Source organism: Phragmites australis, chromosome 8 (genome assembly GCF_958298935.1).
Source record: "Phragmites australis chromosome 8, lpPhrAust1.1, whole genome shotgun sequence".
Taxonomy (NCBI): Eukaryota; Viridiplantae; Streptophyta; class Magnoliopsida; order Poales; family Poaceae; genus Phragmites; species Phragmites australis.
Window position 1 is genome coordinate 5,314,975 of NC_084928.1, and position 23,449 is coordinate 5,338,423.

Below are 23,449 nucleotides of genomic sequence, written 5' to 3' on the forward strand. Positions count from 1 at the left end.
AGGTCAAATCCTGCCCATACAAGATGCATGGTTGCACTGGGGTGGCTTAGCATGACGACGCATTGATTTGATACTTATACGATCGGGGCAAGCATCTTCAACTCGCAATGAATACCACAGGGGTAACTCAAGCCCCCAAGAGCATTCTCATCGGATGCCCCCGCCAAAATGGTTTTCACCCATTTTACACACCATCCATCATATCCCACATGACATCAAGGATTCCACAATCACCAAAGATTCATGGCATATGAGTTGAATTAATTAGTCAGGGAAGCGACATCTCCGAAGAGATGTATTCCAAAGCGACATCTCCGAAGAGATGTATCCATTCTAAGCATGCTAGATATCAAAGCATCGTCCGATGTCAATATAGATAATGATAGGTAAATTCTAAGGTGATATGTATTTTGGATAAGACATTCAAGGCATGTCAATTTTTTGATAGGATTTAGCTACTGCAAACAATTGAAATAGAATAATATATAGCACATGCAATAATAAGTCCAGTTTTAAGTTGATCATGTAGATTATTGAAAACATGTGTTCAAAATAATCAAGGAGATAGGACTTGCATTCTCCGAAGTCTTCTTCTAAACCTTGGTCAAAGTCAGGGTTCTCTAGTTCCTGAGTGAATCCCTCCGGTTCTGTAAACGCGATTACGGTTAACGACGTCCTATACTAGAGAAGAATCAAATAACACCAAATAGAAAACCAAATGAGCCCTAATGGATATCACACTTGGATAGAAAGATAGATATCGAATTTAGATGAATTTAGGCAAAAGAAACACCAAAATCAGAGTCAAAATGGAGAAATTGTTATTCCCAGAAGATTTAATTTAAAATTAAATCAAGCAAATACTAAAAGGCACTATTCAAGGGTGGGCCCACAGGTGGGACCCATATAACAGTACTAAGGCATGTTGTACAATGCATTGGTTGGGCTCACTTCACAGTACTTATGTTTGGCTGGATCTAGGCCTGGATATGGGCCTAGGCCAGGTTCCATAGTGGCTGGCCTACTACGGTCAGGTTGACTGGCTTCGAGGGCTAAGGTAGCTGGGCTAGCCAGCAGGCCGACCCACCATGCCCGAGCCGTGGTCTGCTGAAGGGATCGGTGACGTCCTAAGAGAGGGGTGAATTAGGACACTTAGAGCTATTTTGGCTCTAAAAACAACACAAGATAAATCTATATCAATTTATTTCTAAATGTGCTCTAGGTTTATCTAGTGTGTCTACTCTATCGATCAAAGCACTTGCAATCTATCTAAGAAGGTAAATTTGCAAGTAAGTAAATGTGGAAACGTAAATAGTAAATAAAGTAGAGAGAGAGCGAACTCGACATAAGGATTTTTTCCCATGGTATCGATGGTATGAATGCCACCGCTAGTCCACGTTGGAGCTCCACAACGGATATGCTTCCGGTTGACACCCGGTCACGATTCTTGAGCCACCGAGTCACAAAGACAAGGTCTCCACCCAGATGAGCCACCAAGCCACCAAGGCAAGGTCTCACCACTAGCCTCTCTTCCGGTTCCTTCCCATCGTGATCACTTCGGAGCTTGAGCCACTAAGGCAAGGGTCTTCGCGCCCCCGTACACGCTTCTCATCGCCTCTCCACACCAAGTCGGAGGGTCAACAAGGTTGAGCAACTCCGGCTCAAGTTGCCGGCGAGTCACCAGTCACCAAGACTCTAAGACGCCGGCGTACTAAGAGGTACAATCTTGGATCACTCCTTGATCCACTCTATAGGCAACAATCACTTAGCAACACACTCTCTAGGCCTATATGCATTAATCACTCTCTAATCTTGTGCTTAATTTTCCTTGGATGATCACTTTAAGCACTTTGGTGGCTTAGATGTCTTATCATGTGTATATGAACTTCTCTGGACTCCAGCTCCTTCAAATGACTGAGTGGAGGGGTATTTATAGCCTCAAACTCACGCACTAGCCGTTAACCCAACGGCTTTAAAAAGTTTTTAACACCAGATGATCCGGTGAGAATAATAGTACTAACACCGGATCATCTGGTGAGTACACTCTCACAAACTAGCCGTTGGAACCCCACTCAAGCCTTTGTGAACACCGAACACTCCGGTGTATACTCCATCTTCATCACTGGACTTTCCGGTAAATAATCTTCAGCCAGCCGAGCCAATGCAACCCTCTCTGGAAAATATGCTCCGGTGTACACATCTTCAGATCACCGGACCTTCCAGTGAGGTCATTGCATTCTCCCATTTGTCAACAATGCTCCGGTGCTTTCCTCCGGTGTGTTCAAATCAATCAGCTGACTATACGGCAGGGTCTTCTGCTTCTTCTTCGTCTTTGCACTGTTTATTGTCCGATGTATTATCCAGTGCGCTTCTCTTCATCACCGGACCTTACGGCGTGTTGACCTTCGATCTTCAACAGCTGCAACCTTCTCTGGTGGAAATGCTCCGGTGTGTATCCTCCCCTGAGCACCGGACCATCTGGTGTGGTTAAATACCTCTGGACACAATGCTCCGGTGTTTTCAACCATGTGAACACCGGACCATCCGGTGAAATCATTTTTTTCTAGGACTTCTCCAATTCAACCAAATTTTTTCCCTGCTTCGGTGGCTTCTTCATGTATTGCATCAATGAGACCTACTAACATATATTCTTAGACAAACATGTTAGTCTTATTGACTATGTTGTCATTAATCACTAAAATTACAATCATAGCCTAATAGGGCCATTTTCTCTACACTTGCCTTGGCCGGGCTGCACCAGCAGGCCAGAGGCAAGCCACGCACAGGCGCTGGCTTGCCGGCGAAGCGAAATGGCGGTGGAGAGGGATGCGGCAAGCAATTGCGGTGGATCCGCATCGGAGACTCACTGGAGTTGCACTAGGGGCTACAGGCTGGGTCAAGGGTTAGGGCCGATGGTCTACATGGGCACATGAACCCGTTTTGGGGGTCAATGATGGCAACCGACCACTGGAGTGGGCCTAGATCGGCACTGGAGAAGATGGTGGCAGGGCAAAAGTTGGGCAACACCTCCCTTTGGTACATACTCTCTCTAGCCACCTCCAGAGCAACCCTACACCATTCTATGAGGGAAGGGGAAGGCGGCTAGCGATGATCTCATTGCGGAGGTGGCGAGAAGGATGTTCTGGTTGGCTTATGCCACGCGAATGCAGTTCACAGTGTGCTACTAAGTGAGAGCCAGAAAGGAGAAGAGAGTGAGGGTGGTCGAGAGCTTACCAGAGCAAGGCTGGGGCTAACGGCAGCAAGGATCACGGTGGCGGCGTGGCGAGCTTGGCTATGCAACGCGTGCTTCACGCAACCACTGGGTGGGGAAGGGTGGCTCTTGGCAGCCTTCGAGCTCCTCGGGTGGTGCTCCTCCTCTCCTAGGTTGCCAGTAGTGGGGATTAATGGCGATGATGAAGGATTTGGGTGGTGGCAGCGGGTTTGGGGGAAGAAGGGGAGCCTCGTGACTTGGCTTGAGGCTGTGCCGTCCTCACGTGGTGACGCGGTTAGGTAAGTAGGGCGACGGCCGGCGGCGCATACCAAAAAACCTGAGGTGTGTGGCCACGAAGGGCACCGTCCATCCGGGGAAAGAGGACGAGGAAGTCACCGGTGTCAGGCCTCGATGCACGTGTTGAGAGTAGAGAGAGGGAGAGAGAGAGAGAGAGAGAGAGAGAGAGAGAGAGAGAGAGAGAGAGACAGAGAGAGAGAGAGAGAGAGCGGGAGCACTGAGAGAGACGTAGAAGTCTCTGATGCCTTAATGGCGCGGGAAAGCGGCGGTCGGGCTTGACTAGGAGCAGCGCAGCGCGGTGAGCTGGAGGTGCGAGAAGAGAGCGGAAAGCGCGAGGAGAAAGTGTGCGGTCAGATGGCTGAAGCGTGGGCAGGCTATCCGCGTGTCGGGCTGCTGTTGTTCCCGGAGGGGGGGGGGGGAGAAAGGGAGCGATGCTGGGCAAGCTACTGGACCAACATGGGGGGAGAAAGGGAGTTGGGCTGGCGCACGGCTGGGCTGCTCAGAGGTGAGAAGAGAGGGGCTGAACCTAGGGGAGAAAAAGGAATGGGCCCGGTAAGAAAAGAAAAATGAAATGGTTTTGGGATTAATTCAAATGGGAAAATTGAATTTGGATCTAGAATTGGATTTGGTATCAATTCAAATAAGTGTATTTAGATTTAGGGTTTGAATTTGAAGCTCTGAGATTTAGGAGAGGATTTGAATTAATTTGGATTTCAACTGAATCGAAACTAAGAAATAGATTTGAATTTAAGAGACATTCAAATTCAAATCTCCACTCAAACAACCATAAAAATAAATAAACCAAAATGCATATGCTTTAAATTATTACAGGGCTTAATTTAGAAATTAATTTGGTACTCTTTGAAATATTTAACCAAAATAATATATTTAAATATATACATACAAGTATTTATATATTTAAATATATATTTCATTGATTGACTGATTCGACGTGCACGGTAGAACCCAAAAGATGGGTCTGACACTCTGCAAGCTAAAAAAAATTGTGGTGTATGGCACGCCTCGATCAGTATCCAGATCTCTGTTTCCTCAAAGAAGAAAGATATGCAAATCTCTATTTAATCACTCTACGGATAGAAAAGTCACACAATCTCATCCTTGCAGAAGTGCTTCTGCACAAACAACTTCACCATTTCATAAGTGTGCTTCTATACTACACTGAGAAGAACAGTAGTAATTTTGATGAAACATAGTGTTAATCCTGATAAAATTAACCAAACTATGCGCTCTGCAGTGCTGCCTCTTCAACATACGTCTTCAATTCCCCAGGTCCATCCCCTTCTGAACTAGGAGGATGGAACAGGGGAAGCAGAATGAGTGAGTAACTAAGTGCAACACCTCTTGCAGTTATTCTTACGAAGCACCATTCTAGACAGATCTGCTTACATGTTCACAGCTGCCTCTTCTAAAGATCACCCTTGAGCTGAAGAACATCGGCGTCCTCAAAAACCCGGAGCGTTGCCAGCTGGATGAAATCAGTGATCTGAACTTCCACAGGCCTACCATTTCACAACATAAGAAGGATCAAATTAATCAGACAATGGAATTTTTATCAGAAAACACTCATTTTCTTAACTTTGCCAACATATCAAGAATCAAGATGCAAAATATTCAGAATTCAATTGCTTACCATGGGAAGCAGGCCTTCTCCGGCAGTTGCGTTCCGAGCCTCGGGCCCTCGTCATACCCTTCACAGATCATCTCCCCCTTCTCATCTCTGTAGCACACTATCCCTCTCAATTGGTCCTCAAACACCTACCAATTACAAGAGAAAAAAAGTTCAGAACAAGAGTCTCTATACATACCTCCTTGATCGCTACTCCATGTCTATGTGTCTAGCTACCTTCTTCCTGTCAGTTGCAGCAGCGAAGGAGAGGTGTGATGAAGAACTGCTGCCATGAGCAGAGGTGCTGCACCTGAAGGCTGCCTTCTTTGTGCCAAACCTTGGGCTGACCCTGGCCATGGAGGAAGAAGGGTGATGGTAACAAGAGCTCCTGACGGCCATTGATTTGGGTTCTGGTGAGAGGCAAGGTGTTGAGCAAAGGGGCTTCCACTATGCTGAAAAGAATGCATTTATAGGAAATGGACAGGACAGAGGGGCTCACAAACCTACTACTACCATTTTATATTTTCATTGTAAAACGCTAGAGGGAAGGTGTTAGTACTTGGCAGCATGTTGCAAATGAAAGGGTAGGAGATGCCGATCATATTATTTTTGAAAAGGGAAGATTTATTGACTTATATTGTTATAACAAGCTGATTACGATTAATACAAGCCGCTCCTGACCTCTACATCACAAAGATGCACACAACCCAAAGGATCAAAACAAGGGGAAACACTTAGAAAATGAGGCAAAAGCTCGGTAGAAACATAAGTCATCCCTGTAACTAAGAATTCCGAATCCGAAACCTAGAACCCCAACCAAGGCTGCTAAAAAACCTGGCCGCATGCTTTAGCATCATACATGCTGTAGCAACTATCTCCCGCAAGTCCTACCGTAGAAGCACAAACCAGGTACGGAGCTAGTACGTACAAATAAAACTAACCATAGTAAAAAAAAACTTGATCCCCTGGGTGATACGTCCCAAGGGCTTTTTAGCTAAGGTCGAGAAACCCCCGAACGCCGCGCAACAGCGCTATCGCACGAGGGACCGCGCACAACCAACATAGCGAGGGGGGTTTCTTCATGGGTATCCGGGTTCAAGCCCGGGTCGGCGGCGCCACACCTGGGTGCTCTACCAACACGCTATCATCGCGTTCCCTAACCTACAAAGTAGAAGAAGCTTTCTTGTTATTAAAAATAATGTTGTTCCTACATCGCCATATAGATCAGCACATGGTTGCCGCTCTGACCAAAATATTAGCTTTTATGCTTTTACTAAGACCTTGTAACTAGCTTCCAAACATATGGGTAGCATTTCGTGGTGGGTAAAGGCTTGTAACCATCTATTCAAAGAAGAGGTGTCTAATTGTCTCATCTTTGTGACAAAAACAACACTTCTGACTGTCTTGCCATCTTCTTTTCTTAAATTATCCTTTGTGAGTAAGACTACCTGCTTAATATACCATAGGAAGATCCTAATTTTTGAAGGTATTTTCAGCTTTCAGAGGTTTTTAGTTGTTTTCGGAGGAACTACTTGTTTTAAAGCTTGGTAGGGAGAGTTCACCGAAAATTGACCATCTTTGGTCAGATTCCAGTGGAATTCGTCCCACTAGCTTGTGAGGGCAAGGCTATTTAATTTTGATAAAATCTCTTCAAATGCCAAAAGGCAAGAGCCGTCAAGATTTCATAAAAGAGAGATTCGCCAGGGGTGACTGGATCACCTTGGCCACAGTTTTATCTTTATATCAGGTTATACTGTAAAGGCTAGGGTATTGGTCACACAGAGGAGAGTCTCCCAATCATGTGTCTTCCCATAACCTAATTTGCGATCCATCCTTAATGGCGAACATGCCAAAACAGAACAACTATTGCTTTATTTTCATAAGCCCAGCCCAAAAAGTGGGAATCTCTCAATTTCCATCTAATGTGAGATAAGGCTTTAGACCCCAAATATTTATTCATCAACAACTCTTCCCATTTTCCCTCTGTATTCAAAAGATTTAAAGACATTTGCAGAGGAGTGAAGTGTTTTGCGCCTCAAGGTGGTATTTCTTTCTATGTCCCTTGGTTTGCCAGTAGAATCTGGATCTAAAGTAATATAAACATTTAACCACTCCCCGAGGATTTGGAAGAAGGACATCATATACATGGGTAAACCGGAGATGACTGAATTAATAAGGACCAATCTATCCCCCGACGATAGGTTTTTACCTATCCATCCGGACAGCCTCTTCGTAAACCGTTCCTCTACTCCTTTCCGATCGTAGTTTTTCAACTTCCTATAATGGATTGGAAGACCTAGATACTTTATAGGTAGGTTTCTTAATGCACAACCGAAAAGCTGGGCATATTCTCTGCTTCATCTTGTGCCACCCCAAAACAAAACAGTTCACTCTTGTGCAAGTTGATTTTGAGCCCGGATAGGTGTTTGAAGGCACAAAGAAGGAGTTTCAAATTCATTGCCTTTTCTAGGTCATGATCCAAAAAGAGAATTGTGGCGTCTGCATATTGGAGAATTGAGAGTCCATCTTCAATCAGATGTGGAACTACTCCTTTAAATTGGCCTGGCACTTTTGCCCTTTCTATCAAAGTAGCGAGCATGTTGGCTACGATGTTAAGAGTGGCGGGAAGAGCGGGTCGCCTTGGCAGACTCCTTTCTTGGTCTGGAAGAAAGGTCCAATATCATCGTTTACTTTAATGGCCACGGTACCCCCGGAGATGATCTTTTCAATCCAAGAGCACCAGTTGGGGGAGAGCTCTTTCATCCGAAGGGATTGCAGAAGGAATGATCATTTAACCTTGTCATACGCCTTTTTAAAGTCAATCTTTAAAATGACCCTATTCAACTTTTTATTGTGGCGTTCATGGATAGTTTCATGCAAGATTAAAACCCCTTCAAGGATGTTTCTCCCCTACATGAAAGTTGTTTGGGTCAAACGAATTATCTTATCCGCTGCTGCATTAATTCGGATAGTTTTAACCTTTGTTATGATTTTGAAACTAACATTCAACAAGCATATGGGGTCATATTGCTGAATTTGGTTTGCTTCTTTGGATTTTGGTAGGAGGGTGATCGTTCCAAAGTTGAGTTTTGGATTTGCAGACGATCCGAATGTAAATCGTAGAACATTGTCATAAGGTCCACTTAATGATTTCCCAAAAGACCTGAAAGAATTCAGCTAGGAATCTATCTGACCTTGAGCTTTATTATGCTTCATCTATAACACCACATCTCTGACCTCCCTTTCTGTGAAAGGTGCTGTTAGGAAGTCATTTTCGGTTTCAGTCTATATGTCTAGGATGGACCAAAGCTTTCAATTATCTTGGCTGCAAGTTATACTAGACCTGGTGCATCCCAAGGCCTATTCTTGTAGATATGTCTATCTGTTGTCGCTGGCCGGTTCATGTCAAACAAAATAGTAGCATTTTATAAGCCACTGTTGTTATAGCTACAAACAATTCCATCTTCAGAAAAAGCTACAAGTTTTAACCGTGTTTCTATCCTCTCCACAAAAGTGAAATTTCATAACCACATTGAGAGTCCAATTTTGTATCCACTCACTGGTTCGGCTACTAATATCGCTGCTTTTAAGATTTGAGCTATTTAATTTTTCGAAGAGCATAGAAACAGCCCTCGTTTCCGTTTAGCCCTCAACTTTGTGTACACAGGCAGAGTTCATTCTTTTTCAGAAACCAGGAGGGTTCACTTAGCATGCCGGTCCATTCATTTAAGTTGTTTATTCATAAAAAAGAGTAATACTCAGTTAATGGTTTCTAGTTGCCAGTGGCGGAGGCAGAATTTTAGACGGGTGTTCGAGTCATCGACGATGACACCGAAGAATTGTTCCTTGTAAAAACTAAAGGTACACAATAACATAATGATCTAGAAAATTACAAAATAATGGATATATATAAAATAATGAGCTAAAAACGAATTTTACACAAAAAATTCCTACTCCTCATTATTAAATTGTATATGCAAGATAGGTTCGGAAACATTGTTTTTTTTTGGCAAAATTGGCGGGTGTTCAGCTGAACACCCATGAATCAATGTAGATTCGGCCTTGCTTGTCGCCACTTGACATCTTTTGCCTGGTTGAGTTTAGTGGGCCCTGCCATTACCTCACAAACATTATCATCAAAGTTTATAATAATATATTTCTTAGTCGACCAGACAGCAATGACCACTTGGCTATCTTCTTTGGTGATGTGGAAGATACTCATTAATCAATTGCTTAGCCATCCAATTTTCAACGGGGCAATGATCTAAAGCAAGTGCTGGCAATCCTCTTGTCCTTGTGCACTGTGCATTTTTAGTCACAACAAATGTTGAGACATGGCAGACATAAAAAAATATTTAAGCAGTTGGCTCAGTTGCTTATGGGTATTGATCTATGTCTAGACTAACTAATTTCGAATTCTCTTAATCCACTTTCAATATTTTATTTCTTAAGTGATATCTTAGAGGAGAGAAGTAAGAAATTGGGTTAAAAAAATAAGCTTTCAATGCATGTATATATGTTGCTTATTTCTTGAGGTCTTCTTAAGCAATTTATTATTTCACGATCAATTAGAATTGCTCAAAAAGTTAGTTTCTTCGATAAAAAACAAGCTTTATCTCTCTCCTCTTTAAATAACTTACCACATCAGCTTTTTTGCTTGTGTGGACACATAATTAATGTCTTAAAAAAATTATCCATGTTGGAGCATTAGGAGAGGCCTTAGACACGAATTTAAGTGCCTAGTATTGAAAAATAGTTATGTGCATCCTAGACGTCTTACATCTTGTTGGTTCAGAGATCAGAAATTATACTTTTATTATCTAAATAAATAAATAAAAAATATTTAGAAGAATTAGATATAAGACACTCAAATTCTATGCTGATTGCTGATACAAATAAAAGAACGTAGTTTGGATTTAGGACAATCTAATACTGTAGATATTTGTTGGGATACACTACACTCAATAGAAAAATCATTTTTCGACTGACTAGAAGAGAGAAGTAGTTGAAGGTGACCTCCAATGCTCCTTCTCTCCCTCTTCTTCCACCATCTTCTCCGAACGAATTGCTTCCGCAAGAGAAATTATAAGCATGAGTGGTCGGAGATAGGCTTGTCAATAGGGAAACAGCTCGGACCACCAGCCAAGGCCCCTCAATGGCCACTGGTGATGAATGTTAGTCACAAATGGTGCCCTATTAAAAAAAGTCACAAATTGATGATGTATTATAGTCGATTTTGCAGAATTATTTTTGCATAGTTCAACGAGGAATTAGTTTGCTTATATTTTCAAAAGAAGAAATGCATTCTCAAGTGCGAGATGAAAATGGCTTGAACATAAGAGGTGGCCACCAGATGAGCTAGGCTTAGTTTCTAGCACTGGATCAATCTATGAGAGCAAACATGTTTTTATCGGAACTTGTATTAGTGATACATCCTAAATGCGTATCATATTATCTTGTGTTTTTAATTAATATTTTGTTTAATTATTGCTCAATTAACCCATAATTAACTGGCAAGTGCCTAAGATTTGTGTTTTTTTGTTGTACCCGCAAGAAAATGTGATAATTGTGCAAATCTAGGACTATTGCTGTAAAGCCTGCGCAAAATGAAAGACAATCATACCAGCGTTGCCCCCATTGGAGTTTCGAGAAACAAACAAGGGGTACAGTTTGCCTAACCGTACCGACCTCTGTTGGAATCACCGTGTCAAAAGGAACAACTTTCGTGGCAAATATCTTTTAGAGGTGGTGTAAAATTCTAATCAATATGTTATAAAGAAGGCATGGATCTGGATCAAAGGAGGACACATCAATCAGGCCACAACCACACCAAATCAATTTTCAGCATATCTTTCTAGGGTTCTTTATCGTCACCACTATTTCCACCATTAGAACCCTTGTAATAGGCCACAAATGAGATCATCCCTCTGTTTACTTCATCATCGGAATTAAGGAAGACATCAAGTTTGTATTAAACATCATTTACTCTTTATTTCAGATCAATAATATGATGGTCTTCCTTGCAATTATGTCTTGCTTTATCATTTCTGCAATATGCGAGTAGATTGGTTGGGGACAGGGGCCCTTAGGCGACATGTAACGCAACACTAGTGTACATCATAGTGTAGTTTGGACGTAATTTATATATGCGCAATCTTTTGTTAGTCTGCCTTTATTTTTTAGGTTTGATTGGTCACAAATTCGAGGATTGGGCACACAGGTCAAGGTAACAATTGCGAATACGACCGAGTTGAGATTGGGAGTCAGTGATAGAAAAAGATCCCTGGATCAACAAAGACCTCTTGCAGGGGATCCACTACATAACCACCACACTTCAGGCGTTGATTTAGGAGAAATCCCTTTATAGAAGTGTGAGATGGCGTTTCAGCAAGTGCCGAAGAAAAATTGTTTTGTCTAAAAGGGACACTGTCGGTGAATCAAGAACCGGGGGTCCCCGAACCCCGAGGCCAGGCCAGCAATTCGCCACGTGGCGCCATCCCGCGAAGTTTCCTCAGCGAGGTAAAAAGGATTAAGTCCCGGGAGAGGGCGCTTGGGGCCACAGTCAGTGGTCCCCGAGTACCCAAATTCCCCAATGATCTGCGAAGTCTAAGTGCCGGGAAGAAAGTGCTCGGGGAGGTATACGGTGACCCCCGAGCACCCGAATCCCCCGACGATCAGGAAAGCTAAGTACCGGGAGAAGTGTGCCCGGGGCCGCGAGCGGTGGCCCCCTGGGCATCCAAGTACCCTGAGGACCCACTGAAGGAAGTTCCGAGAGAGAGTGCTCGGGGCCGCGAGCAGCGGCCCCCGAGCACTCGGTCCCCCGAAGGTCCGTACAAGTGTGCCCGGGAGAGAGTGCTCTTGGAGGTGAACAGTACCCTCGAGCACTCGGTTCCCCGAGGATCAAGAAAGGGCATTTTCGGGAGAGAGTGCTCGGGGAGGTGAACAGTGACCCTCGAGCACTCGATTCCCCGACGACCCAGGAAGCCCCCCTGACAAATAGCCCCCACAGGGGCCCACTGATGAGATGTCAGCCAGTCAAAGGCCCAAGGCCGCATTTAAAGAGCGCGCGTGGCCTGTCACCCCCAACTGCTCCCGCCACGCTCGGTGTCAGTTCCTGCCACATTCTGGCAGAAGGGCGTGGGGTCATTAAATGCACGGGTCCCATCCCGTGCCATCCGGCCCGTCTCGGGATAACGTCGTAAGGGCCGAGGCGTTCCGTCTGCCGCGCTGCTGTGGCAGGAGAACAAGACAGGGCGGGCCCGCCGCTCTCTGGCTGCCCGGTGGGCCCTCTCCACGGCGCCCGTTGACAGTGCATTTATGGTGACGGATGACCGGACATGGGGCGCATTTTTCACCCCCGGTCACTTCGCACAGAGGCTATGATGACGCCCTTTCCATTTATGGTACCTTGGAACTCGTGCCCTTCGGTTCGGGGCACGCTACTGCCGACGGGTATTTAAAGCAGCCGGCAGCAGCGGACAAAAAAAAAGGCTAAGAAGATCAGTACAGGCTGAAGCTTGGAAATCTCTGAGCAAGCTCGATAAGTTAGACGATCTCTCAGGGGTTGGAAAATCCCAGAGGAAGTCAGTAGCGAAGAGAAGAGAAGATCGAGAGCACCCAAAGCCAATAGATACACGCAGACCGAAGAATAAGGAGCCTCAGGCTCTAGGATAGACAAACATTCTTGTAACCAGCAACATCCTTGAGGGACATTCTCAGGGTATTTATAGTATCCATACAGGAGTAGGGTGTTACGCCTCTATGCGGCCCGAACCTGTCTAAACACCAGCGCATTTACTCCGTTCCGCACTAGATCGTTCCACCCCGCCGGCCATCGCATTTATACCCATTTATTTCTCCGGTGAACATATTCAGGATCATCCCCCCGGCCGAATCTCTAAAAAGGGGTCCCTCAGGATCCCTGCGATAGGAGTTAACCCTCCGACAGCTGACGCCAGGTAGGGGGGAAGCTTCCCTGAATTTGTTTGTTTTCTTCTGCAGAAAAAATAGCCGGTGGTCATCGTCTCCAGCGCTCCGACTCCCGCTCCAGTGAGGAAATGGAGCCCCTCGCTCAGGAGGCCCCAGCTGCTGCTGCGTCCCAGCAGCAGCCACGATCTGCACGCACGGCGTTCCCCTCTCAAGGGGACCAGAGCGCTGGGCCCAGCAGGGCCGCCGCCGCCGTCGCCGGTGCACCATCCAACCCCCAGCAGGTGGCCGAAACTCCTACCGCCATGTCCGCGTCTGGACAGCGCTGGGCGCCGCTATGGCGTAGGCTCGCCTTCGGCGAGGCTAGTCCCGGGAGCGCACTACTTGCGTCGCACGCTCTCCTCAGGCACCCGCCAGTCCAGGCGGTGGGGGAAACCCCGGAGGGCCGCTGGCTCCAGGAAGTAGCCGCCCTAGTCGGCACGGCCCACCGCCAGGTGCTGGCCGAAAGTTCCCGCGCCACCTCCCAGTGCGACGCCGCTAGGACCGGCCCATCATCAGGTGGCGGTCGCGCTGGCCGGGGGGCCTCCAGGCGGAGCGCTGCCCCCTGGCCACTTCCGAAGCCCTGGACCTCCGCTTACACCTCAACGAGCGGAGGGGCATCGAAGACGCGCGCATCACTCTCGAGCGCCAGCGGGAGACCCGACAGGAGGCTGAAGCCGAGGACTAGGCCTCCTCTTTGACGGCCCATGATCGCCGGGGATCCCCGGCTCGCCGGCGTTCACCGCCCAAGGGTGCTGCCCGCGCCACAGGGTACGGCACCGGTTGCCGTGCCTTCACCAGTGAGCTTTGTCGGGTCAAATGGCCCACCAAGTTCCGCCCCGAGCTGCCAGAGAAGTACGACGGGTCCATCGACCCCGTTGAGTTTCTCAAAATATACACCACCGCCGTTCAGGCAGCTGGTGGTAGCGAAAAGGTGATGGCTACCTACTTTCATGTTACCTTGAGGGGCTCTGCCCGCTCTTGACTTTTGAACTTACCCCCAGGATCTATCAGCTCCTGAGATGATCTTTGCCACCAGTTCGTGGCTAATTTTCAGGGCACATTCACGCGCCCCGGCTTGGAGTGTGACCTCCAAACCATCAAGCAGCAGGAGGGCGCTTTATTCAACGCGGATATTCAGGGCGCTTTATTCAACGCTTCAGCCAGGTCCGCAGCACCATCCCGCGGATAACCCCCCATGATGTCATTGTCGCATTCCGGCAGGGCGTCCGCAACGAGCGGATGCTCGAGAAGCTGGGCACGCACGAGGTAAAAACCACCGCGGAACTTTTCGCGCTGGCTGACAAGTGTGCCAAGGCGGCGGAAGCTCGGACGTGGCACGTTCCGCGCCCTGAGCACACCGCCGCCGATCAACCAGGTCCTTCCCGCTCCGGCTCCCGCAAGGGCTCCCGCTCCAGCAAGGGCCCCCGCTCCTGCGGGACCCGAGCCGGGGAAGTGGTGCCCGATTCATCAGACCAGGTGGCATGACCTCACGGAGTACCGCACGGTCAAGAGCCTCATTGAGCAGCGCCAAAGGGACCGTGAGGAGCCCCGCTAGGGTGACGACGATGAAGCCGCCCCCAACAACCCAGAGCTCGGCTTCCAGGAGCCTGAGCACACCGTCACCTTCATCGACGGAGGCGCGTACACGCCCTCCTCCCACCGCAGTGTCAAGACCATGCGGCGCGAGGTGTGCTCGGCAACCCCGAGCGAAGAGGCCGTAAGGCCCCTGAAGTGGTCGGACGCCCCGATCACATTCAGCTTGGCTGACCACCCCGCTAGTACTGCAGGCGTGGGGCGACTACCCCTGGTAGTGTCCCCCACCATCTGCAATGTGAAGGTCAGTAGAGTGCTGATCGATGGGGGCGCAGGCCTTAACCTCCTCTCCAAGGAGGCTTTCGAGAAGCTGCAGGTGCCCTCCAGGCGCCTAAAGCCGTTGCTCCCGTTTTACGGGGTGACACCCGGGCACTCCCTGCCCCTCAGGCAGGTCGAGTTGCCTGTGATATTCGGGAGCCAGGACAACTACCGGATGGAGAACGTCATCTTCGACGTCGTGGAGCTCCCCCTCCCCTACAACGCCATCCTCAGGCGCCCGGCGCTCGCTCAATTCATGGTAGTCACGCACTATGCGTACCTCACGGTTAAGATGATGGGCCCAGCAGGCCCCATCTCCGTGTCCGCCGAGACCAGCAGCGCCGTCTCCTGCGCCGAGCAGTTATACTCGGCCTTGGTCTCAGCTCGAGCCGAGGTCGAAGGTCGTCCAGGGGGCCCGGGACCCTCTTCATCCAAACCCCGACTCGCTACCGACGCCTCCGTTCCTACAAAGGAGGTTGTGGTGGGCGAAGATGCCTCCCAGGTCGTCCGAATCGGCGGTGACCTGGGCGGCAAATAGGAATGCGCGCTCGTCACCTTCCTCCGGGCTAACGTCGACGTGTTTGCATGGCAGCCGTCCGATATGCCCAGGATCCCTAGGGAGGTGATCGAGCACCACCTGGCTGTGCGCCTGGACGCACGCCCGGTGAAGCAGAAGGTCCGGCGTCAGGCACCTGAGCGCCAGGAGTTCATCCGGGAGCAAGTCAGCAAGCTCCTTGACGCCGGATTCATCCGAGAAGTCCTCCACCCCGAGTGGCTGGCGAACCCAGTTATCGTCCTAAAGGCCAACGGCAAGCTCCGCATGTGCGTGGACTACACCGATCTAAACAAGGCTTGCCCAAAGATCCTTTTCCTTTGCCCCGCATAGATCAGATTGTAGATGCAACCGCGGGATGTGATCTTTTATGTTTTTTAGATGCAAACTCTGGTTATCACCAGATTCGTATGGCCATAGAGGATGAAGAAAAAACTACTTTTACCACTCCGGTGGGGACTTATTGCTATGTCTCGATGGCTTTTGGTTTGCGCAACGCTGGGTCTTCTTTCCAGCGCGTTATCTGCATCACCCTTGATTCGCAGGTTGGCCGCAACGTCGAGGCCTACATCGACGATCTCGTGGTCAAATCCCGAGACCGCGCCACCCTGCTCGAAGATCTTGTCGAGACTTTCAACAGTCTCCGCACTACCCGCTTGAAGCTCAACCCCGAGAAGTGCATCTTCGGGGTACCTGCGGGCAAGCTCCTCGGTTTCTTGGTCTCCAGCCGAGGGATCGAGGCCAACCCAGAGAAGATCCGGGCCATCGAGCAGATGCGACCCCCGGCTCGACTCAAGGAGGTTCAGCGTCTCGCCGGCTGCATGGCGGCCCTCGGGCGCTTCATCTCCAAACTTGGGGAGCGGGGACTCCCCCTCTTCAAGCTTCTGAAGAAGACCGGTCGTTTCGACTGGACACCGGAGGCCGAGCAGGCCTTCCGCGATCTGAAGAAGTACCTCACCTCGCCACCCGTACTGGTGGCCCCTCCGAGGGTGAGCCACTACTGCTCTACGTCTCGGCCACTCCTCAGGTCGTGAGCATGGTACTGGTGGTGGAGCGCGATGAGTGCACAGGGTTAGGTGCTGGGTCCCAGCTCCTGGCCGCCCCCGAGCACTCCCCTGTCCTCGCGGCTCCCCCCGAGCAGGGGGTCGAGCCTGAGCACTTGGCTCCCCCCGAGCAAGGGGTCGAGCCCGAGCACTTGGCTCCTCCCGACCAGGGAGTCGAGCCCGAGCACCCGGTCAGCCCCGACCACGTCACCGAGCTTGGGGGCTGTAGCAAGCCCTCGGGTGAAGCCGCAGCCCGGGCCCGCCGGGTACAGCGACTGGTGTACTTCGTCAGTGAAGTCCTCTGGGAGGCCAAGACAAGATACCCCCAAGCTCAGAAGCTGCTCTACGCCATGCTCATTGCTTCCCGAAAGCTGCACCACTACTTCTAGGCGCACAAGGTCTCGGTGGTTACCACGTACCCATTGGGGCCCATCCTCTGGAACCGAGAAGGCACCGGGCGCGTCGTCAAGTGGGCAGCGGAGCTGGTGGAGTTCGACCTGCACTTGTTCAGCCGCCAGGCGATCAAAAGCCAGGCGCTCTCTGACTTCGTGGCAGAGTGGACACCCGTCCCTGAGGTCGTCCAAGAAGAAATCTCCAAATATCCCGGGCACGATGCGTCCGGGTACTGGATTATGCATTTCGACGGTTCCCTCACGCTGAAAGGCGCGGGGGCCGGAGTGGTTCTCACCTCCCCAACGGGTGAAGAACTCCGGTACGTCGTGCAGCTGCAGTTCCGTGCATCCAACAACATGGCGGAATATGAGGGCCTCATCGCCGGCCTCCGAGCTGCAGTGGGCCTCGGGATTCGTCACCTCCTGGTTAAGGGAGACTCTCAGCTGGTGGTCAACCAGGTATCGAAAGAATACCAATGCACGGATCCTCGAATGGCGGCGTACGTGGCGGCAGTCAGGAAGCTAGAGAAGCGCTTCGACAGCCTGGAGCTACGGTACATCTCTCGCCGCGACAACGCTCTGGCCGATGACCTCTCTCGCCTGGCCTCCTCCCGTGCGCGCGTCCCTGCCGGAGTCTTTGAAGAAAGACTCACACAGCCTTCCGTCCTGCCTGCCGAACAGGACGAAGGGGAAACCTCGAGCTCAATTCAGGGGACCCCGGCGGCGCCCTCAGTGGGAAGCCCCGACAGGGTGCCGCCGTCCGGCGAGTGCGCTGCACTTGCTGACAGTTCTCAAGATGCCTCGTGGATGAACGAGATCCGAGGGTACTTGAAGGAAAAGTTCCTCCCCGTGGATGATGCCTCTGCTGAAAGAGTTGCTCGGCAGTCCAAACGCTATGCCATGGTAGATGGGGATCTCTACTGGCGTGGCGCTGGTGGCATCCTCCTGAAATGCATCACCCGGGCAGAAGGCGGCGAGCTTCTCGCTGAGGTCCATGAGGGCGAGTGTGGTGGCCATGTATCGTTCCGCACGTTGGTCGGGAAGGCCTTCCGGTAAGGTTTCTACTGGCCTACAGCCCTCCAGGATGCTTCCGAGCTGGTTTGGCGCTACAGGGCGTGCCAGTTCCACGCAAAGCAGATTCACCAGCCAGTTCAGGCTCTTCAAACCATCCCCCTGTCATGGCCTTTCGCGGTCTGGGGGCTAGACATTCTGGGTCCGTTCCCCCGAGCAATCGGGGGATATGAGTACCTCTACGTCGCCATCGACAAATTCACCAAGTGGCCGGAGGCGGTTCCAGTCGTCAAGGTGACCAAGAACATAGTGCTCCAGTTTATCCACGGTATCACCAGTCGCTTCGGTGTCCCGAACCGAATCATCACCGACAATGGCACTCAGTTCACAAGTGCCTTATTCGGGGACTACTGCGAATACCTCGGCATCAAGCTCTGCTTCGCCTCCGTCGCTCACCCTCAGAGCAATGGGCAGGTCGAGCACGCCAACGCGGAGATACTGAAGGGCCTCAAAACCCGGACCTACAACGTACTCGCAAAGCACGGGAAAGGGTGGATCGACGAGCTGCCTGCTGTACTATGGGCCAATCGGACCACGCCAAGTCGCGCTACCGGGGAGACTCCTTTCTTCCTTGTGTACGACGCTGAGGCGGTCCTCCCCTCCGAGCTCACTCTAGGCTCATCTCGGGTGCATACCTACTCTGAAGGCGAACAGGAACAGCAAAGGCGAGATGACGTCGACTATTTGGAAGAGCGCTGGCAGCGTGCCGCCATCCGAGCAGCCCGCTACCAGCAAAGCCTACGGCGCTACCATCAGCGTCACATCCAGGCCCGGTCTCTCGAGGTGGGGGATCTAGTTCTCCGACGCGTCCAATCGCGCGAAGGAAGGAATAAACTGTCCACTATGTGGGAAGGCCCCTTTACCATGATCAGTGCCCCGCGAGAAGGCTCCTTCCGGTTGGCTGCAGAAGATGGGCAGCCGCTCCCTAACGCGTGAAACATCGAGCACCTGCGCAAGTTCTTCCCGTAGATGGCCCTGTATGCAGGCTCAGGTCAACCAGGCCGGGGGCTTCCCCCCGGCTCAAGTTGACCGGGGGCTACCACTAACTGGGTAAGTCACCCAACCTTGTAAAAATTGTCAATACAATACATATATCAATATGCCGTTCTTATGTCAAATTTCATTTTTCTGGATTCCATATGTTTAATCTGTCTGGTGAGATGCTCGATTGTGCGAGAAAAGTTCGCTCTCTCATTTTCCCCGTTGATAAAAGAATTCCGATCGGTATGTGCGCGGGCAGTTGCCGCTGACTTACGTCTGTCATGGTAGGCTGTGGTGTTCGGTGTCGTGGCAGTCTCCCGGGCATCACCGAGTCCCTGGGGTTCTCGGGTAATCCTATCGCTCGAGCTGCTCGAGTAGTCCGGAGCCTAGGCCCCAGGGGCGGGCTGTCGGTGCTCGGTTTGGACTGTCATACCCGGGCGCCACCGAACCATAGGACCTCTGGGTTATGCCTCTGCCTATTTTGTCCGTCGGTCTGGGTATTCGAGAGGTCTCGGGTCAAAAACGAGAGCAGTCTATAATGATTACTGCACTAACAGAGCGCACCAAGCAAAGAATCTTTCTATTTTTCTCAAGTCACAGATCGACAATTAAAAGAGAAAGCAGCTCGACCGCGAGGGCATTAGTGCCCAGGTCGCTGCTCGGCCCTAGGGGTCCTCGGGTGGTCCTACCGCTCGGGCATGAGTGGTCGGGATCGCCTGACCCCGGGCTCCCCATGCGCCCCCCAGTGCTCAGGCGCCCCAGCCGTGGGAACCAAGTTCCCGGGCACCCTGAGCTCAGAGCGCATGTCTCTCCAGGATCGGTTGGCCGAAAAGCTGACAGCTGTCCAGTGAGTGGTTAAATTCACATGAATTTACATTCAGCAATATATTGTTCCCGAGTTGTCCTCGGGGCCCTCGTATTCTAATCTGTTCGGCGAGATGGTCTCCTCGTGCACAAAACCCTGCCACGTGTCCGCTTTTCCCGGAACGACAGAACGGACAGTAGAAAGGTGTACCGTACGTACAGCAATGTCTGACCGAAGTCTTTCATGGTGGTCATGGTGTTCGGTCCGCTTAAAAGGCCCCGGGCACTACCGAGCCTCTGGGGTTCTCGGGTTATTTCACTGCTCGAGCGGTCGGGAGCCTAGACCCTAGGGGCGGGCTGTCGGTGCTCGGTCCGGTCCATCCTAGCCCGGGCACCACCAAACCGTGGGGACTCTTGGTCGCGTTCCCGCCTGCACGTGTCTCCAGTCTACCTGATTGAGTGGTCGCAGAGTAGGGAAAGTGTTCACTGGTCATGGCGTGCTCCGTGCTGGATCGATCTATCTCCCGAGCAAGGAAGTGCGTGCCTTTGTCTTTTGACTTAGTCGTTGTGGACTCGCGAGGGCTCGGGGGCTGAACGCGCAGAGAAGGCCTCACCGCTCGGGCGACGAGTGGTCGGGGCGACTTCGTTCTCGGGGAGGGAAAGGTCGGGCTCGGTCCGACTGAGTACTCCTCGGGGCATCAAGTGAAAACAACAGAAACTTCATCAAGCACTCAGAAGAACACTGGAGTTGCGACCCCAAAGAAAGGCTTCCATTATATTCACAAAAAGGACAGCTATTTTGAGGGATCACTCCTATATTTACATCAAGTCAAAGAAAAAGAAAATTACAAAAGCCTAATCTAAGTCGGAGCCCTCGCCACTGCTCCCCGAGTCCGGAGTCGGCGGTGCCTCTCGCGTGAAGCAGGCCGCCACCTCGGCGGTGGTGCCCTAAACTGCTTCCCGAGCAGCCTCCTCCTTGGCTTCGACCACCCCTTCCGGAGCTGGTTCCAGCGGGAAGTTCAGGTCCCGGCTTCGGTAGCAGGCCAGGACATGCTCGGCCACCGCTTGGGCCAAGCCTCGCCCTTCCCGGGCGGCTAGCTCCTGGACGGCCTGGGGGAGCGCCTCGAGGCGTTGGCTGATTCTCTGGAAGCCAAGGGCGATGTGGCCGATGCCTGCCCCCTTCGCCTCCACATGGACTCGCCCGAGCCCGGCCACCCTTAAGGACCTCTGCGCTTGCCGAAGGATGTCTTCCATCATCAGCTTCACGTTGGCCCGTTCGGTCTTGGCGGTCTCGAGCTCCTCCATCACGCTCTACAGCCGCCCGTCGAGGCTCTGTCCCCCGGCCGCGCCAGCCGAGGCAGCACCGGGCGCCTGGGCTTCAGCCTGCTTCACCAGCTCTGCAAGGGCAGAGAGGGCCTGCTCGCGGGTGGTCAGCTCTGACTCCCACTTGGCGGCCCGCTCCTCCCGAGCGGTTGAGGCCACCACCGCCTCGGCAGCCTCCATCTCCCGGAGGATCAGCAGTTCCTCCCGGGCTTCTAGATCCGCCGACGTCGGTCTCTCGGATCGCGATGTCCTCCTCCCTGCGCTGGAGCTCCTCCTCCCGACGCTGGAGTTCGGCGCGGATCTGGTCAGCCTCACCTTTCTAGCGGGCCAAGTCAGCCTGGGAGGCCTCCGCTGTCCTCTTGCGGGCCAGGACCGCCTCTTCCTGCGCCTGCACCTGCCTCTCCCTGGCGAGTGCCTCGGCAGCCTGCTGCTGCGATGCCTCAGCCAGGCGGGCGGCTTCTTCCTGCTCCCGCACGACCTCCGTGCAAATGCCCTCCAGGGCCTCCCGCTCCTCCTCCAGCACGCGCCACTCGTTCTCGTTGGCGACGCGAACCGCGGATCTGAAGGAAGAATGTCGAAAACGGCAGCACCAGCCCGGCCGTCACGAAGGAAGTAAAGAGGACGATGCACCCTGGCCGGTCCGTCGCCGGCGGGAAGTTCGCCGGCGTCACCACCGAGGCCCCCCGCTGGCCCTCGGGCACCATCAGCTTCCGCACCTTGTCCGCCGCCTCCTCGTTCACAAGACGGGACTCCGGCAGCACGCTGTCAGGAGTCTTGTCGCAGCAGCTTCCTCCTGCTCTCGACATCTTGTCAGGGTGGGGGATGATCTGGATGGAGGAGAAAGAGGGGTGCTCTGATCGCCTAAGGAAGGTTTAGGGCTCAGGAGCGCAAGGAAGACGAAGGCTTGTTCGCAAAGATGGCGTAAAGGGGGGCGCGGTTCGCTCCCCTCCTCCTTTTATACTCCAGGGAAATTCAAACGTCGCTTGCCGCGGCGCACTCGACGGGACGGTTTCCTCAGCCAGCGCAACCGCCAGGCGAATCTCCCTCGGGTCGTGCGGTGTCAGCAGTTACCAGGCGTATTTTCCTCGATTTGAGCGGTTGCCACGCGTGCCGCCTGCCTCGTTATCACGCGCCTCCCGTCCCGTTATCACGCGCCGCTCATCCCGTTACCACGCGCCTCGGGAGTCGGTTGGACGCGCGTCCGTTCGGCTCCCCGTTGGGCCATGTCAGAAGCCTGGACTGGAAGGGCCAGTATCTAAGAGCGCGCCGCGTGGTGTCAGTACTGGCCTGGGCCTCGTTGACGATGAAGGGCCCATCCGCAGTCTCTGGGCCATCGCCTGCCAATGGGCCTGGGGGCTGCTGTTGGTGAATCAGGAACCAGGGGTCCCTGAACCCCGAGGCCAGGCCAGCAATTCACCACGTGGCGCCATTCCGCGGAGTTTCCTCCGTGAGGTAAAAAGGATTAAGTCCCGGGAGAGGGCGCTTGGGGCCACAGTTAGTGGTCCCTGAGTACCTAAGTTCCCCGATGATCTGCGAAGTCTAAGTGCTGGGAAGAAAGTGCTCGGGGAGGTATACGGTGACCCCCGAGTACCCGAGTTCCCCGACGATCAGGAAAGCTAAGTACCGGGAGAAGTGTGCCCCGGGCCGCGAGCGGTGGCCCCCTGGGCATCCAAGTACCCCGAGGACCCACTGAAAGAAGTTCCGGGAGAGAGTGCTCGGGGCTGCGAGCAGCGGCCCCCGAGCACTCGGTTCCCAGAAGGTCCGTACAAGTGTGGCCGGGAGAGAGTGCTCGGGGAGGTGAACAGTACCCCCCGAGCACTCGGTTCCCTAAGGATCAAGAAAGGGCATTTTCGGGAGAGAGTGCTCGGGGAGGTGAACAGTGACCCCCGAGCACTCAGTTCCCCGACGACCCAGGAAGCCCTCCTGACAAATAGCCCCCACAGGGGCCCACTGATGAGGTGCCAGCCAGTCAAAGGCCCAAGGCCGTATTTAAAGAGCGCGCGTGGCCTGTCACCCCCAACTGCTCCCGCCACGCTTGGTGTCAGTTCCTGCGACATTCTGGCAGAAGGGCGTGGGGTCATTAAATGCACGGGTCCCATCCCGTGCCATCCGGCCCGTCTCGGGATAACGTCGTAAGGGCCAAGGCGTTCCATCTGCCGCGCTGCTGTGGCAGGAGAACAAGACAGGGCGGGCACGCCGGGCCGCTCTCCGGCTGCCCGGTGGGCCCTCTCCACGGCGCCCGTTGCCAGTGCATTTATGGTGACGGATGACCGGGCGTGGGGCGCATTTTCCACCCCCGGTCACTTCGCACATAGGCTACGATGACGC

At 52.0% G+C, this 23,449-nt stretch overlaps 1 protein-coding gene across 2 annotated transcripts; it reads right to left on the bottom strand.

Annotated features, from left to right (window-relative positions):
* Window positions 1-4,572: 4,572 nt before the first annotated feature.
* Window positions 4,573-5,605, bottom strand: LOC133926411 (uncharacterized). Of its 2 annotated transcripts, XM_062372346.1 has the most exons (4): window positions 5,373-5,605; window positions 5,160-5,284; window positions 4,916-5,028; window positions 4,573-4,815 (listed from the first exon to the last, which is right to left on the bottom strand). In XM_062372346.1, exons 1-3 carry the CDS (start codon window positions 5,532-5,534, stop codon window positions 4,935-4,937), a joined length of 381 nt encoding a protein of 126 aa, XP_062228330.1. In that variant the 5' UTR covers window positions 5,535-5,605; the 3' UTR covers window positions 4,573-4,815; window positions 4,916-4,934. The 2 variants fall into 2 exon arrangements, with proteins under 2 accessions (XP_062228330.1, XP_062228329.1); XM_062372345.1 differs by having other exon boundaries at window positions 4,573-5,028; window positions 5,373-5,604.
* Window positions 5,606-23,449: the final 17,844 nt, after the last annotated feature.